At 42.7% G+C, this 17,333-nt stretch overlaps 1 protein-coding gene across 2 annotated transcripts in view; it reads left to right on the top strand.

Annotated features, from left to right (window-relative positions):
• Positions 1–4,472: 4,472 nt before the first annotated feature.
• atp2a3 (ATPase sarcoplasmic/endoplasmic reticulum Ca2+ transporting 3) overlaps positions 4,473–17,333 on the top strand; it is a 46,467-nt gene continuing 33,606 nt past the window's right edge. For both annotated transcript variants that reach the window (XM_068729526.1, XM_068729525.1), the window contains exons 1-3: positions 4,473–4,822; positions 16,657–16,674; positions 16,967–17,049. In XM_068729526.1, coding sequence (XP_068585627.1) covers positions 4,705–4,822; positions 16,657–16,674; positions 16,967–17,049 — 219 coding nt within the window. In that variant the 5' untranslated portion in view covers positions 4,473–4,704. The remainder of the gene's footprint in view (positions 4,823–16,656; positions 16,675–16,966; positions 17,050–17,333) is intronic.

Raw genomic sequence — 17,333 nt, forward strand, 5'->3', positions numbered from 1 at the left:
TGCTTGTCAGGTACAGCTGCTCCAGACTGTTTTTGTTTTTTTCGACTCACGTCTCCTTGATTCAAAGTCAATGGCAGCAGCAGCTGTTTGTCCCCCAAAACTCCAGCCTCCTGTACAGGCAGCAGAGAGATTTTAAATGCACCGAGCTCTGAAGAAAAAACATTGAATAATCTTGTTCTCATATCGAATGTAAAAAAAACTAAAAAACAGGTGTGCAGAGAATATCACGTCTTGTCTTAGATGGAGGTGCAATAGGTTTGTGATGAATCACGTGCAATGTGGAGGGAAACGTCTTTTTTTTATCATGCTTGGAAGCCCACGGCTCATTTCCCTCATGCAAATGAGAGCTGTGAGCAAAAAGGCGGAAGGCAAATGCTATTGGAAGGCTGACAGCTCCGTGTGGAAAATGTTGTGCGACTGGCGCTGAGACCAGCACAGTCCCCCAGTGTGTGCCACTGAGGGGAAAGAGGGAGTGAGACATAGAGGGGTGGGGATGGGGGTAGGTCGGGATTTCCTTTTTTCATGTGAGCTTTGGCATTGAAGGGGTTCTCTCAAAAATGTATGTCACCATGAGTGAGGGGCTGGCGAGAGGGCTTCCAAACCATGAACAGACACCGAAAACGACAATGTCACTGACTGCGGGTAGCGAGGAGAGTTGATGGAACCTGTGGTAGTAGCCAGTGAGTGTGAGTGTCTGCTGCTGGGACACGAATAGCTGCTGTGAGGTCACATTTTTACGAAATAGAGAAATCTTTTGGATCTGAATATTGATGCCTAGGCAAAGACAGAACCTCCAGAGCGAGTGACTTGTGGGCACTCAGCATCCAAGTACTTCATGTAGCCAGCTACCATCCTCCAGACAGCAGTTCTGGAAGTTACGTAAGCTCCAGATATAAATATACTTCTTTTTTTTCTTCACTGTAAGCGAAGAGGCCAGCTGTGAGCGAGGACAGAATTGGAGCACCTTGTTCCTTTTATATTTTGTGCACCAACGAGGTCCCAGTCCAGCGCCCGTGATCTCCAACAGTAGACCCATTTCAGCACATGCACACTGTGGGGAGATTGTGCCGCAGTAACCTCACACTCAGGATAAAGCGACGGAAGGGAAATCTGGAAAACTGGTCTCCCTACTTGCTTTCAGTTCGTTCCAAGTCAAGGATGACTGAGTAAATTCATTAAACTACTACTTGAACTGCTGAGGGCCAACTCCACATGGGGCTCCACACGCATAGAGCATTTTAAATAGTTTAAAAAATGAACAGTTCAGCTTTATAATAGTTTGAGGCCGGCTTTGGGAACCATTATGTTGCGAGGGTGAGGGTGCAGTCACACAAGCAGCCAAGACACAAAGTAAAGTATCTAAAGTTTAAACCAATGGGATATTAGACAGAGGGAGAGAAGGAGTTTGATTGGATCATAGACGCAGAGGGCGGGATCACAAATGTGTGACGGATTTATTGGTTGGAATTTTAGGTGAGGTCACCTTTACCGTTTTCAACGCAGTGACAGTTTTCCAGGAAGTTGAAGGGATTAAAATGTGAAATAGCTTTGGGCAGTTTAATGCGACTGGTGTCACTCTGAAAGCTGTTACGTTTTTATAGACGAACAGGAGGTGCGGAGAGAGTATTGTGTGCATCTATGTGTGATGACTGTTTAAAAAGGAACACACTCCAAACACTCAAGTAGATGTCAAACTTGTTTATAGTACTGTTATCTGTTTGTTGTGCACTTTATTTTATATTCTTTTATATTCCATTGTAAATGTTAATATGTTTCTATTTCTTGCACTGTGTTGATTGTTTGTTATGCACCACCCGCCATGACAAATTCCTTGTATGTGCAACATACATTGGCAATAAACGGTTTCTGATTCTGATTCTGAAAAATAACATTCATCATTAAATTTGATATTAGAATACACCAATGTGGCCCACTTGCTGAAATGTGTTGTCTGTAGCCATTTTTGTATTGTTTTATGCCATTACTTGGCCACGGATGAATGTTTATGTTTTCTATTTAAAACAATATTTCCAGTGGAAATGAATTCATTTACTCAAGTACATTTTTGAGCTACAGTATTTCTACCTTAGTTGAGTATTTCAATTTCATGCTTCTTCATTTTTCCACTCCACTGCTTTTCAGAGGGAAATATTTGACTTTAGATAGATTTTTTTTTTCACATTTTCTTCACATCTTTTCAACTGCAGAAAACAAACAAAACAACAAAATGATACCACAATATACTTGTTTAGAGTAATACTTTTACAAGTCAGATTTATAAATAAAAATTGTTTTTCAAAAGAGTTAACTGAAGGAGCCTGCACGACATCCTCTGGAAGATCGTTCCATGCTGTTACAGCCCAAGTGTGAAGACGTTTAGCTTTTTCTCTTTTGAGGGAAACTCTTTAGTGAGAATCATTTTAAGGAGTTCTCTCTTAATCATATATTATTATGAAAGTGGATGACTGGTTTGGCTGTGATATCATATAGTCAGTATGAACTCCACTACATTTATCTGACTGCTGTAGGTACTTTTCAGATTAAGAAATTACAGTAAAAATATGATAAATTTATGATATACAATTTTAAATCCCCTTAAAAAAAGCAGGTTCTAGTTACTACTACTATTACTACTTATACTACTACTACTACTACTACCACTTATGCATTAATAATCAAATCATTTTTGAGTATATACTTTTACCTTTGATACGTTATTTTACTGTCTGGCAAGTAAACCCCACCCAGCCGCCCGGTTATTTTACTTTTTAATTCAGGACTGTAATTTAATTGTAATGGGAGTATTTTTTGGATGTAAACCATGAGGTAATTTCTCTGTGGTTACTTTTGTTGCATGAAAAATGACAATATTCAATTTTTTTTAAATATGTTACACACATAACCGTACACATGTGAACGTACCTATAATTAACAATCACTTCCTGGGTCTTGATGTAAGCTGTAGTGGAAGTCACTGGACTTCCTGGGTTCAAGCCCGGCATCCTCTGAAGCAGTGGTATTTAACTGTGGCCCTTTGGGCTCGGAGGCTGTCTCTCAATACCAGGATGGACCGTCCTGCCTCGGGGCGATTGGTTGCCCCGTCGCTCAAAGGTCCTGGCGGCCGATCTACCCGGTCACGGCTGTTTTCTGTCCTGGCCCCACAGTGGTGGAATGAACTTCCCACTGACGTCAGGACAGCAGAGTCGCTGCCCATCTTTCGGCGCAGGCTGAAAACCCACCTCTTCAGGAAATGCTACCCTGAGCCTTCCACTTAGCACTTATTGTTTTCATACTAGCTTGTTGCACTTATTGTATTTGTATTACTTATAGCACTAACTGTTTTTCTTGTTACTGTACTTTGGCTCTGAGTTATGCTCTGCTTCATGCTCTTAGATGCTTGTTTGGAAAAGGAAATGTACTTATGACTTCTGGTGACTAGTAGTTCTTTTGATTACCAATGTTGATGCACTTATTGTAAGTCGCTTTGGATAAAAGCGTCTGCTAAATGACTGTAATGTAATGTAATGTAATGAGAAGGGTGTTCATGTCACATTCTGTTTGGCTGCTATCGTGCGGCTCATTCCACCAGCGACAGGACAACATCACCGTCTGAGCGTGTTTGCCTTGTTTAGATTACATTTATTTTGTTGTTTTTACATTGCACATTCTGCCACTCTATTTTTACACGCTCATTGTATTCATTCTATTTTCCTTTTCGTAAAAGCTCTGCATCCAAATGAGTCAAATAAAACCATAGTTATAAAACTATCTGGTACATTTTTATTTTTTATTTTCAAACATCCCATGCAAGCTATTACTCTCATCTCTTGCGCGCACGGCTAAACCATGCATGGAGACATTTGGTGATGTGTGAATGACATAAATTCAAAAATACATACAATGCAGTGATCACAGGCCATCTTAAGGAACATGTTTGTTTTGCGAACTCTACAACGAACCAACAATTAAAGCCAGTGTTTTCACTCAGCTTTTGTCAGCTTTAAGGACGACTGATTGCTGTCTCTGTAAGCTTAAATTTAGTCAGTCTTATTCTGTCTATAGTCTGAGAGCACACCTGAAACTGGCCTAATTGACTTAAACTAATCCTTGAGCAGCTGGCCGCAGGGCTGCTTCCCAAACTCACAGTCAAACTAGTCCTGTCTACACCGCTCTCACGTAAACAGCAGTAGTCTGGGTGCTTGACACCCATTGTGGTAATGGTGTCCTTGAGCAAGGCACTTTGTCCCCCCCTTTCAGCTCCAGGGGCGCTGATGAGTTTACGTCTACAACCGAGGAGATCGTTTCTCGGAGCAAATAAATTGACGTCACGTGACAGCACAAGGCAGATGTTTAAAGTGTCCGCACGAGGCACAGGTACGGCGCAGCCAATGGTAGCGCAGGAGGGAAGGGGGGGTGCTCAACAGCGAAGAGGCGGTCCGCCCCGGCGCCGACAGCGCACACCTTCAGATGGAGATGAAGTAGCAGCAGCAGCAGCAGCCACAGAGCGACAACAGCGCCTGCGCCGCGGATCCGGAGTGTTTTTTCTTCAGGTGGGGGAACAGGTGACGCAGCGGACCGACCGACACTCTCAGCCGCCTCGACGTGCATCGGTGGAAATTACTGTTCCACCCCCACTACCCTCCACAGTAGATGTCCCTCAACTACATGCATTTCGAGCCGATCATCTAAGCCCAGTCCGCCAAGATGGAAAACGCGCACACTAAATCGGCGACCGAAGTTTTAGACAACTTCGGCGTGAACGAAAACACCGGGCTGACTCTGGAGCAAGTCAAAGTCAACGTGGAGAGATACGGACCGAACGGTGAGTAGTAGTCCTCTGTGGTCTGATTCATCTTCATTTCGGGTCAAAGCTGCTGCGTATATCTCGCGGCGCGTATCGAATCGTTTGGCCAAGAAATCCAACTGCTGCTGTTATATTTCAGGCTGCTGCGAATCGTGCGTGTAAAAAAAAAAAGAAACCCTGTTCCCGCTTACGTACAGTCGGAAATGTCAGTGGCACATTCATTGATCCACACGCCTGTATTTAAATCATTCCTTGCATATCACAACGGTTAAAGTTCGACACATCTGGGGGGGGGGGCAAATAAACCCAGTTAGGCTTATTAAGATCAATTAATTAATCCGATTTTAAATTCAGCTCGTCCCCTGAGGTTGCCTCCTATCAGGTCTCGTTTGAAAAAAAAATCATCCAAGGTGTTGACACGGTAATGTGACATCCCTGGCTGTCATGCATGGGGATCAGGAAGTACAGAGCAGGCAGGCCACTGGAGTGGAAGAGGATGTGGCTGTGAGAATGAAACGGATCATCTTGAACAACCTGTTTTCACTTTCAACAGTTGTTCCCTACACATGGCGTATAGTTTCCGTTTCAAATTACGAAATAACAGAGGGAAATATAATAATGCCGTGTCATTTAACATGTTTCCGGTGATAAAGATCGCAAAGAAGTAAACCTCTACTGTCCAAATAGTATCAGTGCAAGTTATGTTACTTTTGAAGTAGATGGCTTTCAGGTGAGGATAAAGTCTCTGTTGAGCATTGTGGCTCAGCAGCAGCTCTCACACAGCAATCCCCCCCCCCCCCCCTTACACTCAGCTGGTGATCAATATGTGTTTTCGTGTTGGGGCCCGGACCACCTGATATCACATCACCTTTCCCTCCCGGCCTGTCATTTGCATGTGTGGCCAAGCTGCCGAGCAGAGCGGCACATTGTGCCAGTCAAACAGTAGCCCTTTTGTTTCAGCCAGCCACCCTACCCAGGGGCCCGTGATGACTTCATGAAAACAGAGCAACGTCTTGCCACAAGATAACATCTCTTTAATTTTTAGCTGTGAACTTCCTGCCCGCCTTGTGCACAGCGCATTACAGATGCATACCAGAGGGAAGGAACACCCCCCCCCCCCCCCCCCCCCTTATTTTTTTGGCTTCTGAGGGTTATTCACTATAGCTGCTCATCCACGAGCCCAAAAAAGGGGAAGTAACTGCATGAAAGTTGCATTGGTTTGTTTAGTATTTTAGTAAATGCTGTCGCAGGCTGCTAAACGTCTCTTTCCCCGTACCAGGGACCGTCCGTTTCAGAGCTGTTGGTACGCTTACCTCGCCCCCACCGGCGCACAATGTTTTATTCTGAGGCATAGTTAGCAGGGTCTCATTACATGCAGGATCATTAACCTAAATCAACATGTCCACAAATACAGATCTCCACTGTGCGTCTCAAACACAGTTTGGACACGACAAGGCGGAATCACCGTCATCGCGCTGCTCAGAGTGTCCGTAGGAGGACGACGATGTGACATGTTTTGGCTCACATGTGACAATCCTGGAAAGGTTTCAACCCGCTCGGTCGGCCTCCAGATATCTTGGATGGATGAGCGGTTTCTAAAAACATTCGAGATATGTCTGTTAGCTGTTAGTGGCCCCTTCGACCCCACAATTAAAACACAACGAACCCGTCTTGCCTCATTGCTTCTGTAGATAACTTTGGAGTGGAAAAGAGGTCAGATGTTTTGGCCTTGGTTCTCGGCTTTTGTATACATGGCGACATCCGTTCAAACTCAAAGCTGAGCGCTCTCATTTGTTTCTCTTAAAGTCAGAATGACTCAAGTTCGTGCACTCTAACCTCATGGGGGGGGGGGGGGGGGGGGCGTATTTTCAATTTTACCTCCTTGATGGTATAGATTCTTGGGTTTTATGATTCTTTTAGTTACAGAAAATTGCATAAAATGTTGCCTAGCTGTAAGTAAAGACATGTGAATGCCGTCCGGGCTTCCCGGCTTTGTGTTGGCGCTTTCATGTGCTTTTGATGGTAAAACCCAGCTGAGCGGCGTCAGGGTTTCTGATCCCTCTCTGAGATGTTGGAAAATTAGCTTAGCCCGCCACATCTGGACCGTCTTTTACTACAAAGCAGTGTGTGCCGCAGACAGGAGATGGCTGACCTTTTATTCACACCTTTCATTTAGAGTTTTATTTGTTACCTCATCACAGGAATTGCAAATTTACTGTTGGGAACTACAAGCATCTCAATTTACAAGGCAGTTTATCACTTTGATTGTGAAATAGATGGTTCTGATGTAGTGGAGGAAGTCACAGGCCTCTCTCTCTGTCTCTATGTGTGTAGGTGCATCAAGAATGTTTGTGCTGTTGCAGCTTGTGGTGTTTGATGGTTGTGTCCTGTGCACTCGCAACCCCAATTTATAAAGCACAGTCCATTCACTTTCAGGAAGGACACATTGTCCTCAAGAGCAATCGATGTGTTTTTAGGAGGGGTTGACCTCGCCAGTGATTCTCAAAGGTGCTGACGAACAGGTGAGGGAGTGTCTGTGGAGGACGGGCCTCTTCACAGGGGTGCGTTTCATTTATTGATCCCTCTCCTTTTTTTTAAAAGCGTTTCAGAGACTTTCCTACTTCGTCAGACTTTGAAATATTAAAGTGTTGTTAAATTGAGAAGCATTATTGATCAAAGCACGTCAAATAAATCCCTTTTTTTTATTCAAGAGCATTCAAGGTTGGTCTTGGTTGTGAAATTGTCCATTTGACACTCCTTTCAGGAGAGGGAGGGCTATTGTGCAACATATTCTGGTTAAACAACCCAGATGCCGCCAGATGCATGCCATTGCACCATCAAGATACAGTATCCAATGTAAGATAGCTTTCAGCTGTATCAAAGACGATCCGCACCACATCCACAAACCAATCCACCTCTTCATCTGTGGTGCACTCTGCACACAAGCTCCACTAAGCCTATTTTCATCCCGTAGACATTAAGACATTTGTATTATTTGAGTGATTCGATTGTTAGACGACGTGTGGGCTTGTTTCCCCCTCAAAAAGTGTTTTTGTTTCTCAGGCGCCAAAGTGATCCCGTGGAGGGTAGGTGACGTTGCTGCTTGTGATTATTGGGTGATGCCATCCTCTGTAAGTTATCCAATGCAGCTGCACTTCCCTCACACTGGTTTCTGCCTCGAATAATGATTACAACCTCCTCTTGTGGGATCTCACTCTGTGTCGTTTCTCTTCCTGTTCTGCAACTCGACTCATTCGCTCCTGCGTTTGAAATACGAGAGTCGTTCTGCCGTTTCCTCCCCCTCCCCCTCCTCCACACGACACACACAGGTTGCACATTGCAGCGCACTCCTTAAGCCGGGGTTTGTCGGACTCCACATCACTGTCACTCGTTCTGGTCCAGTTGAGAGTTAAACTGTGGTAGCAGCACCAGAGTTTTTGTGTGGGCTAAAAAAAGGAGAGTTAAGTTGTAGAAACGTAATTTGAAGTCCTCAGGGTGTTGAGTCACTTCCCTGTTCTAGTGGTGTGTGTGTGTGTGTGTGTGTGTGTGTGTGTGTGTGTGTGTGTGTGTGTGTGTGTGTGTGTGTGTGTGTGTGTGTGTGTGTGTGTGTGTGTGTGTGTGTGTGTGTGTGTGTGTGTGTGTGTGTGTGTGTGTGTGTGCCCAGCCGCCTTCAAAGGAGCTGTGATCCTGTTCTAGCTTGTCACTTGTCTTTCCCGCCTCCCTCCCACCTCTGCATCTGTCAGTCACCATCATCATGCCCTTATTGTTAGATGACGTTGAGTCATCGGGCTCTAATGCGCGGCCGCCTGCCGTCCGCCGAGGAAAGGGTTTCAACCCAAAGGTGTATGTGTACGCTGCACGCAGGTACGTGTCTGATCTCGGGGCCAGGGACGTGCGGTCATCATGACAAGTAAAAAACAAATAATGCTAAAATAAAATAAATATTAATATTTCTCTACTGATCTGTGCTATAAATGTAATTTCTGTATGATTCCAATCATTTCAAGCATTTTTATAATCAAAATCGCTGAATTAGCGCATGTCCTGTTCAAACAGAGGAGACACGTGAGGTGAGGCAGGACGAGCTGTGCCTCACCTCAGATTGTGAATCCCTCACAAACTGGGTTGAGCGCGTGCCTTTTGCTTTCTCATTGTTTGTCACCACTGTAATATTTGTAGACATTTTTATTATATGTCCTTTCTTTCCATAGAATAGGTAATGTATTTCACGTCTGTGTAGAACATATTTAGTGTTGCTGATCTGACAGAAACCGCAGTGAAAAAGCACAGAGAGGCAAACGGTACCTCTGCCTCAAAGAAGAGGGCATGCGAGAGCCCACGGGTCGGGTTTATGCTTGTTCTGTCGTTGCTCTTCTTCTACACTTTTCTTCTTATATTTTGCTTTCTCCACAAAAATGTAAGATTCTATATCCACGTGTTTTTATATATATATATATATATATATATATATATATATATATATATATATATATATATATTTATTTTGCCATTTAGAAAATGGTTCTCCAGTTTGAAATTGACACTAGTTTGACTGGCCTCCATTGCTGCAGGGCTCAGATTGGTAACGTTGTACTACACCAGGCATTTGATTGGATACCAGTGTCGCTCTGGTTTCTAAACCTAGAATGAACCCTATAAATAGCATAATGTTAACACAGATATTTCAGCATGCCATTCGGGGGATCGCAGACTATTTTTCACAGCATTCAGCTTCTCCCATTGGCTTACGCGGGTGGCCGGGTGCCATCCTCCCCGCTAGCCTGTTGGGATATTAAAAGAAAATGGTTCTTCGCACAGCTGTGACCTTAAAGAGGAAGCTCCGAGCCCCGACGAGATATGAGCTCTGTTCTAATCACCTCATGCATGTGCTGCTCAGTTGACAGGCCCTGTTCCTTTTCCTCTGTACCTCGCCAGCAGAACTCATCATACTGTTGACTGCTAAAATGTGGAGCAAGGCGCTTATTTTGGTGTGCCTCAGAGTGTTTGCAACAAGCAGTAAACTGTGTGTGCACTTAGAGACCAGTTGTGTGCAGTGAAATGCAATTGTGGCAAATTCAATTTCTTATCAGATTGACCAAAATGGTTTGATTTCCAGATAAACTAGTAGTTTCAGTAAGATCCGATTTGTGAAAATCCTGAAAATATGCAACTCAAAATATACATGGTACTCGCATGCACAGGTGAAACGCCTTAGATACTCTCACAGGGCGAACATGAGAGTGATGCTGCACTTAAATTTCAGCACGAGCTGATGAGTTGAATCTGTTTTTAATTGACTAGAAAAGATAAAAAATGTCCACTTTGAAACTATTCTCTATTGCTCACAGTCTTTCAGAGACAAGCCTCACAACAGAACTTATCTCTATGCAGCTTTGACAGTTGATGTAATTTCCTCTCTACAGGTTGATCAGTTATTTAAACACACATAGCTGCTGAAATACTCATATTGAGCAGGATAGCTCACCATTATTCGCCACTGCATTTCCCCTGTGCATGGTTATATCATTATTTACCTCTCTCTGAAATGGAACCATTATTTCCTTTGTTTGTCAAGAATGTGCAACACGACGCTAAAGTCAAAGTCATCTTCGCTTGGGAGTCTGGATGTGTCAGCAGGTTTTAAATATTTGCCTAATGTTAGTTGGGAAAATGTAACGGCAGCTCGAGGCTCATCCTGTTGCAACGAACTGAAGAAAATCTACTGTGGTTTGAAACTGCTTCTTAACTCGAGCATTGCAATCCCATTTGCCCGTTTTTTAAACGTTCACTTGGTATTACAAAATCAGTGACAAAGAACCTCAAACCTTTTGCGACATTCTAGGCAATAAAAGGCAGCTTTATTTATATCAAACACAAATTAAATTTCTGTACGCACCAATCAAAAGCATTAGAATGACAACTACAAACAATAAGCATTTAAACCACAATTAAATCAATTTAGATAGAATTTAAAATTAAAAATGAGATTACATAAAATGAAGTTGAATACAAATGGAATAGACCAGTAATACACAGTGCAATAATAAGTTGTAAGTGGCCCCTAAGGCATCAAAGGAATTAAAACTGCAGTAGAGAATATAGAGAACAGTGTGGAAATATTTTACTATAATTATTCCTCCTAATAACTAGATACATACTGATCTATTTTTTGATAAAACATTAATTACTTTCAAATATATAGCAAAATTGTACTACTAATACATCCAAACCAAAGAAACTGTCTGTAAACACATTTCTTTGGCTAAATTACTATTAGCCAATTAAAAAGCTATGCTGTCAAAACAGTTGAGGTAGTTTAGCTCTAGGGGGGATGTTCTAGATGGGGATGTTGATCCGTTGTTTGGTCCACCAGTCTAGTACAGACTGAAATATGCACATTGGAAGAATCTCCTTGAAATTTTGTACAGACATTCATGGTCCCCAGAGGATGAATCCACCAGATGGTCATTTTCATGTATCCTGTGAAATATCTAGAAATATTTTGGATGGATTGTCACACTATTTTGGAAAGACACTCGTGGTCACCAGAGGATGTATTCTACTGATGTATTCCTTCAGGATGGAGTGTAACCACTTCAGTGACCCCTTAATGTTTACAATTAGTGGTGCAACGGATAATAAAACTCACTGTTCGGATCGTATCACGGATCAGTCACGGATTGGATCAGCACAAAATAAAGAAACGGATCAAATAAAAAAGATCCCTGATCATGTTTTTTTGCCACCGATGCTACCGGTAATTGTTGATCAGTGATGATCCATAATGGCAGATGCAGATCCCTTTGTTGTTAGATTATAGCAGCTGTTATCCTTTTACTTTGTTATAGTGATCCATAGTGTTTAAATGTTTAATTTAAATGATTAGGACAGAAAACATTGTATTTTTATGGATTACAACCAATCTTGTCATTAGTAGTTTTAATGATGTATTATAGCTGCTTAGAGCTAGTGTAAATAGGTCATAGTTCATCTCTAATATCTATTTATGTTGCTCCTATTTATTGATTTATCTATTAATGATCTCCTTCAAACAACTGGATTTATTCAAGTTTCTCACAAACACTACATTTTACGAGATTACATGTGAACACATCATGATTACATTTTAATTTACGCAATACTCATTTTCACTGGACAGAGCCGACTAGTATTCCACACTGTGATTGTAAACCTTAAACTGTGTAATTAATCGGTGGTTCACATGCGTGCCGAACTGTGATGAGCAATCCTTGCGGATCATGGATCGACAGTGGTCCGTTACACAACTATTAGCAAGCTAACAGGCTAAACTGAGAAGTTTGAAACATTATACCTGCTAAGTGTTAGTAAAAGATTCCACTTTGCGAGGCGTAATATAAATTAGTTCAGCTCACAAATCATTGTTTGGTCACCTGACATTAGCACCGGTTTCCATGTTTTTACGTGTCTCCAACAAGCAAGCAGGCTCTCAGGAAGTGACGTGCTAATTATGGTTCAATGCGTAAGATGCATAGTATTGTTTCTTCACAAAGTAGGAACGACGGTACACATTTTGAATATGCACGTGTGCATAGAATGTAATTTTGGACGCTGCGTTTTTCTTGGTTTGTTGGATCCTTGGGTTTTGAGTGCAGGAGCTTTAATCCGGTATGAGGGTTTTCCGGGCTTACAGGAGAGTAGCTGCATGTCGTTATGCTGCAGAGGAATGATTAGTGACTAGTTGGTTCCACTTCCTCCTCTGCTCCAGATATTCGGGGTTAGTGATCAGAGGTTGGCGGGGCTGCAGAAGATAGCCGCTGACACTCACCCACTTGACATGGCTGCGTAGGACTTCCTCAGAGAAGGGCATAGTACAGACGTTTATGTAAATGGCGGAAACATTGACTTTGCCGGCAGACTGCAGATGTCTCTTCTGCAGTTACCTGCGATGCATTTATAATTCACATTTGATACGGTTAATGCATTCAGACCTTCCGGTGGGAGAATACATTAGAAGAGTGAGCGGATATAGGAAGCTGTAGTAGACCGTGTTGTTAGGGGTTTCCATCATGGTATTTATAGGCCTGTTTTACATTCTCATGGTCAGCGGATGAAGCTGGGGCCACTTACTGAAGCAGCACAGGTCTTTACCTCCGTGCACCTACTCTACCTACACCTCCCCGCTCACACTTAACCGGCTGGCAGCCGGCTGTTTATTTAGAGGCGTGTCTGCTTGCCTACATGCTAGCAATCCTGCTAACTCTGTATTAGCAGCCTGCGGGGGCTCGGGATTATCGTGTGTGTGTGTGTGTGTGTGTGTGTGTGTGTGTGTGTGTGTGTGTGTGTGTGTGTGTGTGTGTGTGTGTGTGTGTGTGTGTGTGTGTGTGTGTGTGTGTGTGTGTGTGTGGCATCAAGGCGTCGTTGATTGCATAAGTTATTCTTGGTAAATTTTGACAGACACTGGCACATTACCTCGCGAAACTCTCGTTTTGAAGGAGCCTTTATGAGCCAAGTCGCCATGGTAACTGCTGAAAACTTTCTTAGGCTATAATTTGGTAATGGTCAGACTAGAGGGAGAAGCGTAAGAAGAGTTTGCGGTGAAAGCTCCTTTAATAAAAAAAAAAAATTTAAATTAATAATGTATCTATTTTTTTATCAGCAGATAGTTCACAGTGCAGAGAGATAGATTAGTCAGTTTCCGGCTTTTCTTCCTGACCCTCTGGACACAGAAACCAGCTCCTTGCTGTTGTTGGCAACCGTCTCCAGGAAGTGTCTCCCCTCTGCGTGTAAACAAGCGCTTTTATTCATTGTCAGAGAGAGAGAGAGAGAGAGAGAGAGAGAGAGAGAGAGAGAGAGAGAGAGAGAGAGAGAGAGAGAGAGAGAGAGAGAGAGAGAGAGAGAGAGAGAGAGAGAGAGAGAGAGAGAGAGAGAGAGAGAGAGAGAGAGAGAGAGAGAGAGAGAGAATTTAGGAATGTGCCTGGGCAAGCCTCGGGTTGACACAGCCCAGATGACTGTGAGGGAATCCTTGGCAGAGGGAAGCCGGGGAACCCCATTCAACACCTCCAGCCCTTTCCCTCCCTCCCTCTTTCCCCTTCTGCCCGCCTCGTCCTCTCAGTCATTCCATCTTTGTCTCCAGCATTCGAGTCGCAGTCAGCCTGTCTGCCATAAAAAACATTATACAACCAAGGCGGCTCAGTAATGGGGAAACAGGCTCATGTCAGACTGGTGGAGCATGGAAAACAGCAGAGCCCACATTTCTGCTGCTGCTGGCAGAGTGCAGCCAGGAGTCCCCCTGCCAGTTCAACCGTGTCCAACCTGAACTCTGAAAAGACTCCAGACAGCAAGTTTGAAAAGCTCTTCACAACGACTCCTCAGCTGTGATTGAGAAGGCCGGGGATGGTCATTCATGGAGATGCTCTTTGCACAAGAATCAGTCTCCCCAAGAAGGTTGTTATATGAGACGAATAATATTAATACTATCATGTGCAGGTTTGACTTTGAGGGTTCAAAGTTCTGGGCTGAAATCCCTGTATAAGAACCTCCTCTGTTCTTTTAATAGCTTGTTTGTACTGCAAAAATCTGTTTTGCTGCCCCGGGTTTTGTTACAAGCCAAATTAGGAAAAGTTATTTCACCTGAAACAAATTTTTTATCTCCGTATAAGTCATGATGCCAAACAAATCACTCTTTTTCGCCAGTGGCATGTGTAACCTGAGTTGTTGCGAGCTTTTTTTAGTTTTTTGGAAAGACGCTGTGGGTTCACGCCATGGCTCTGCTTTTTTTACGGGCAGCCCGTCTCTCCACAGGGTCACGTTTGATGCTTGTGCAGCGCGTTCTGGACAAAACATGCACAGAAACACGAGGTGTGCTTAAAGGAGAGCACCGACTTTTCCACGAAGAAATGATGAAACAAAACAACAGACTTTGGCAGCAGAAAAATGCACAAAATGGAGTTTTTTTTAAAAAATCGGATGTATGTTGTCGTCACTTGTCGAGCTCGTTTGCTATGTTGGGCCTGTTCGGTCGCTGCTTGCCGTTGGACTTGATGAGGACCTGACAAACGCAGTGACTAAGCACGCCTGTGTCTCACTGCGCTGACGCTGATCAACAGCACTTGTCAATTGGAATGTTTTTTAGAACATGACTGATGTGTTTTCTACTCGCACCAGTGACTCATATATGTGGTGGGTGTTGTGTTCTGCTAATCAAACCAGATAAGATGCTCAGCTTGCCCCCCCTTCACAAAAAACAATAAAAATACAGCTTTTCCTTTTCAAATGAAAAATGACAAGATAATGTGAAAGAAGCAGCGTATTTGGATTCTTGGGTTTGTTTTTGTGGGAGCTTGCCCACATACTGATGTAAAGCAAAGAAGAAGGGAGTGTTTACCACTGATTGCTGAGAAATAAACTCCAACGGTTTAGAGACTGAGGCTGCAGCATGAATGTCAATGACATCACCACAGTTGTGATTAAGGAAAAGTGTTGCCTGGACAATCTAAGAAAGGTTAGCTTTATTCTAAAAGCAATTTCAGATAGGGCTCCAACTATTGATTGTTTCCAATGTTTTATCTTTCAATTATGTTTTCAATTAATTGAGAATTTTTAAAAAGAAAAGGAAAAATAGCCATCACAAGTTCACAGGATGGGTCTAACGTCTTCAATGTGCTTGTTTTGTCAGACTACCCATCCAAACTGATAGACAGTCAATTTGAACTGAACTAATCTGCACACTCTCACATTTGAGACGCTGGAACCAGTCAATGTTGATCTTTTTTTGCTTGATAATATAACTAAACGATTGATTATCAAAAGTGTTGCTCATTCTGATTGAGCTGACACGTATAAATAGAAAGAAAAAAAGAAAATATTATTGGTATAGTTTACCGTATAATAGAAAACGTTTGGCAACATAACCTGTTCATAATCAAATAGTGATTTATTTTTCGGTTAACTGAGTAATATAAGACTCTGGAAGATTTTAGGGATGTAACAATTAGTTGATTAGTCACATTAATTTGTCAAAAATCGCTTACTTTGATAATTGATTCATTTTCAGTAATTTCTTTATGCAAAATTACCAAAAATCCACAGCTTCCAGTCTCTCAAATGTGAATATTTTCAGTTTTTCTTTGTCTTCTATGATATTAAACTAAATGTATTTATGTCTGATTGATAGTTAAGCAACATGAATATGCCAACATGGCCTTATCGAGTAAAGAACTGAAACTGCCTTATTGACCAGACAATTAATTGAAAAAATTAATAAAAAATGGACATGCATATAAAATGGAACTTGTGTTACAAAGAAATATGATCTGACGTAACAGAGCTGAGGCTAGTCATGACAATGGAGATTTTCATTTTATGAGAAGACCACATCGAAACTATATTGAGTCCTCTTCTCTGTGATTTGTAACCGTTCATGGGCTGGCGGACCATCAGCGATTTCAGTTGCCCTTTACACAAGCAGAAGATGAGCAGTATCAAACGTCTTATGAAGCTGTTTGTTATTGGAGTATCTATGTTAATACTGTGTTGATACTGTGGGCCTGAAGCTACGCTAAAAGTACTGCAGGTGGAATTTAAAACATCCTACAAATCCATAAAGGATAATTTGTCTCAATAGCATATCCTGGTAGTTAAACATGTCAGTAAAGATACAAAAGCAGATCATGATCCCACAGTGTTGCTGCTCTGAGCGTTTTCTCATCATAGCCAAGCAGAACGACTCTGCAGGGCAATTTGTATCGTGTGCATGCATCTCAATGTCAGACTGAGTTCATCAAATGTATTAACTGCTCTTTGTCTTTCTCCTCCACCCTCCTCTCTCTCCATTCGATTCCTTCACAACCGACATGGTGTGGCACTCACAGAGCTCCCAGCTGAAGAAGGTAAATATTGATTTTTCCAACGCTCTTAAGATCCTCCTCCTTTATACGACCTGATTAGGCGTCTTGAACCAGGATCTTTTCTTCTTTGTAGACCCAGGGCTAGACTTTGGGAGTGTACTGTATTGTCTGTCTTTGCAACTTAAACTACTGTCAACACATCTTACAGATCCTCTTTCACCCTAAAGTATAAGGGCACACTTTGAGTCCTTACAGTGGAAGCCTTACACTTTTCATTGTGTGTTCTTGATGCATAAAGTTGTGTGTGACGCCTATTTGTCTATGCATATTTCAGGCAAGTCCCTGTGGGAGCTGGTGGCGGAGCAGTTTGAAGACCTCCTGGTCAGGATCCTGCTGCTAGCTGCCTGCGTCTCCTTTGTAAGTACGACCCAGAGAATTAAAAAAATGCCATTGGCCTTCGTCTTTATTTGTTCGTGATCTTGATTTTCTAATGTCCCACTGTGGGATATGAGAGCCAAAATTGGACACTGTCCAGGAAATTGCCACTAATAGGCTTGCTCCATTAGCTTTAGGCGGCTTTATTCCCCTATTAGAACACTGCTCAACCTCGTTTGTGGTCCGTTTTCATGTGGAAACCTGCGTATTACAGGCTTGTCAACCCAGTCTTGGTATGGTTTCAGAGAGGGGGAAACGGGCGGCGC

The sequence above is a fragment of the Cebidichthys violaceus genome, unplaced genomic scaffold, assembly GCF_023349555.1.
Source record: "Cebidichthys violaceus isolate CVI_PGR_0920_01 unplaced genomic scaffold, fCebVio1.0.p SCAF_46, whole genome shotgun sequence".
NCBI lineage: Eukaryota > Metazoa > Chordata > Actinopteri > Perciformes > Stichaeidae > Cebidichthys > Cebidichthys violaceus.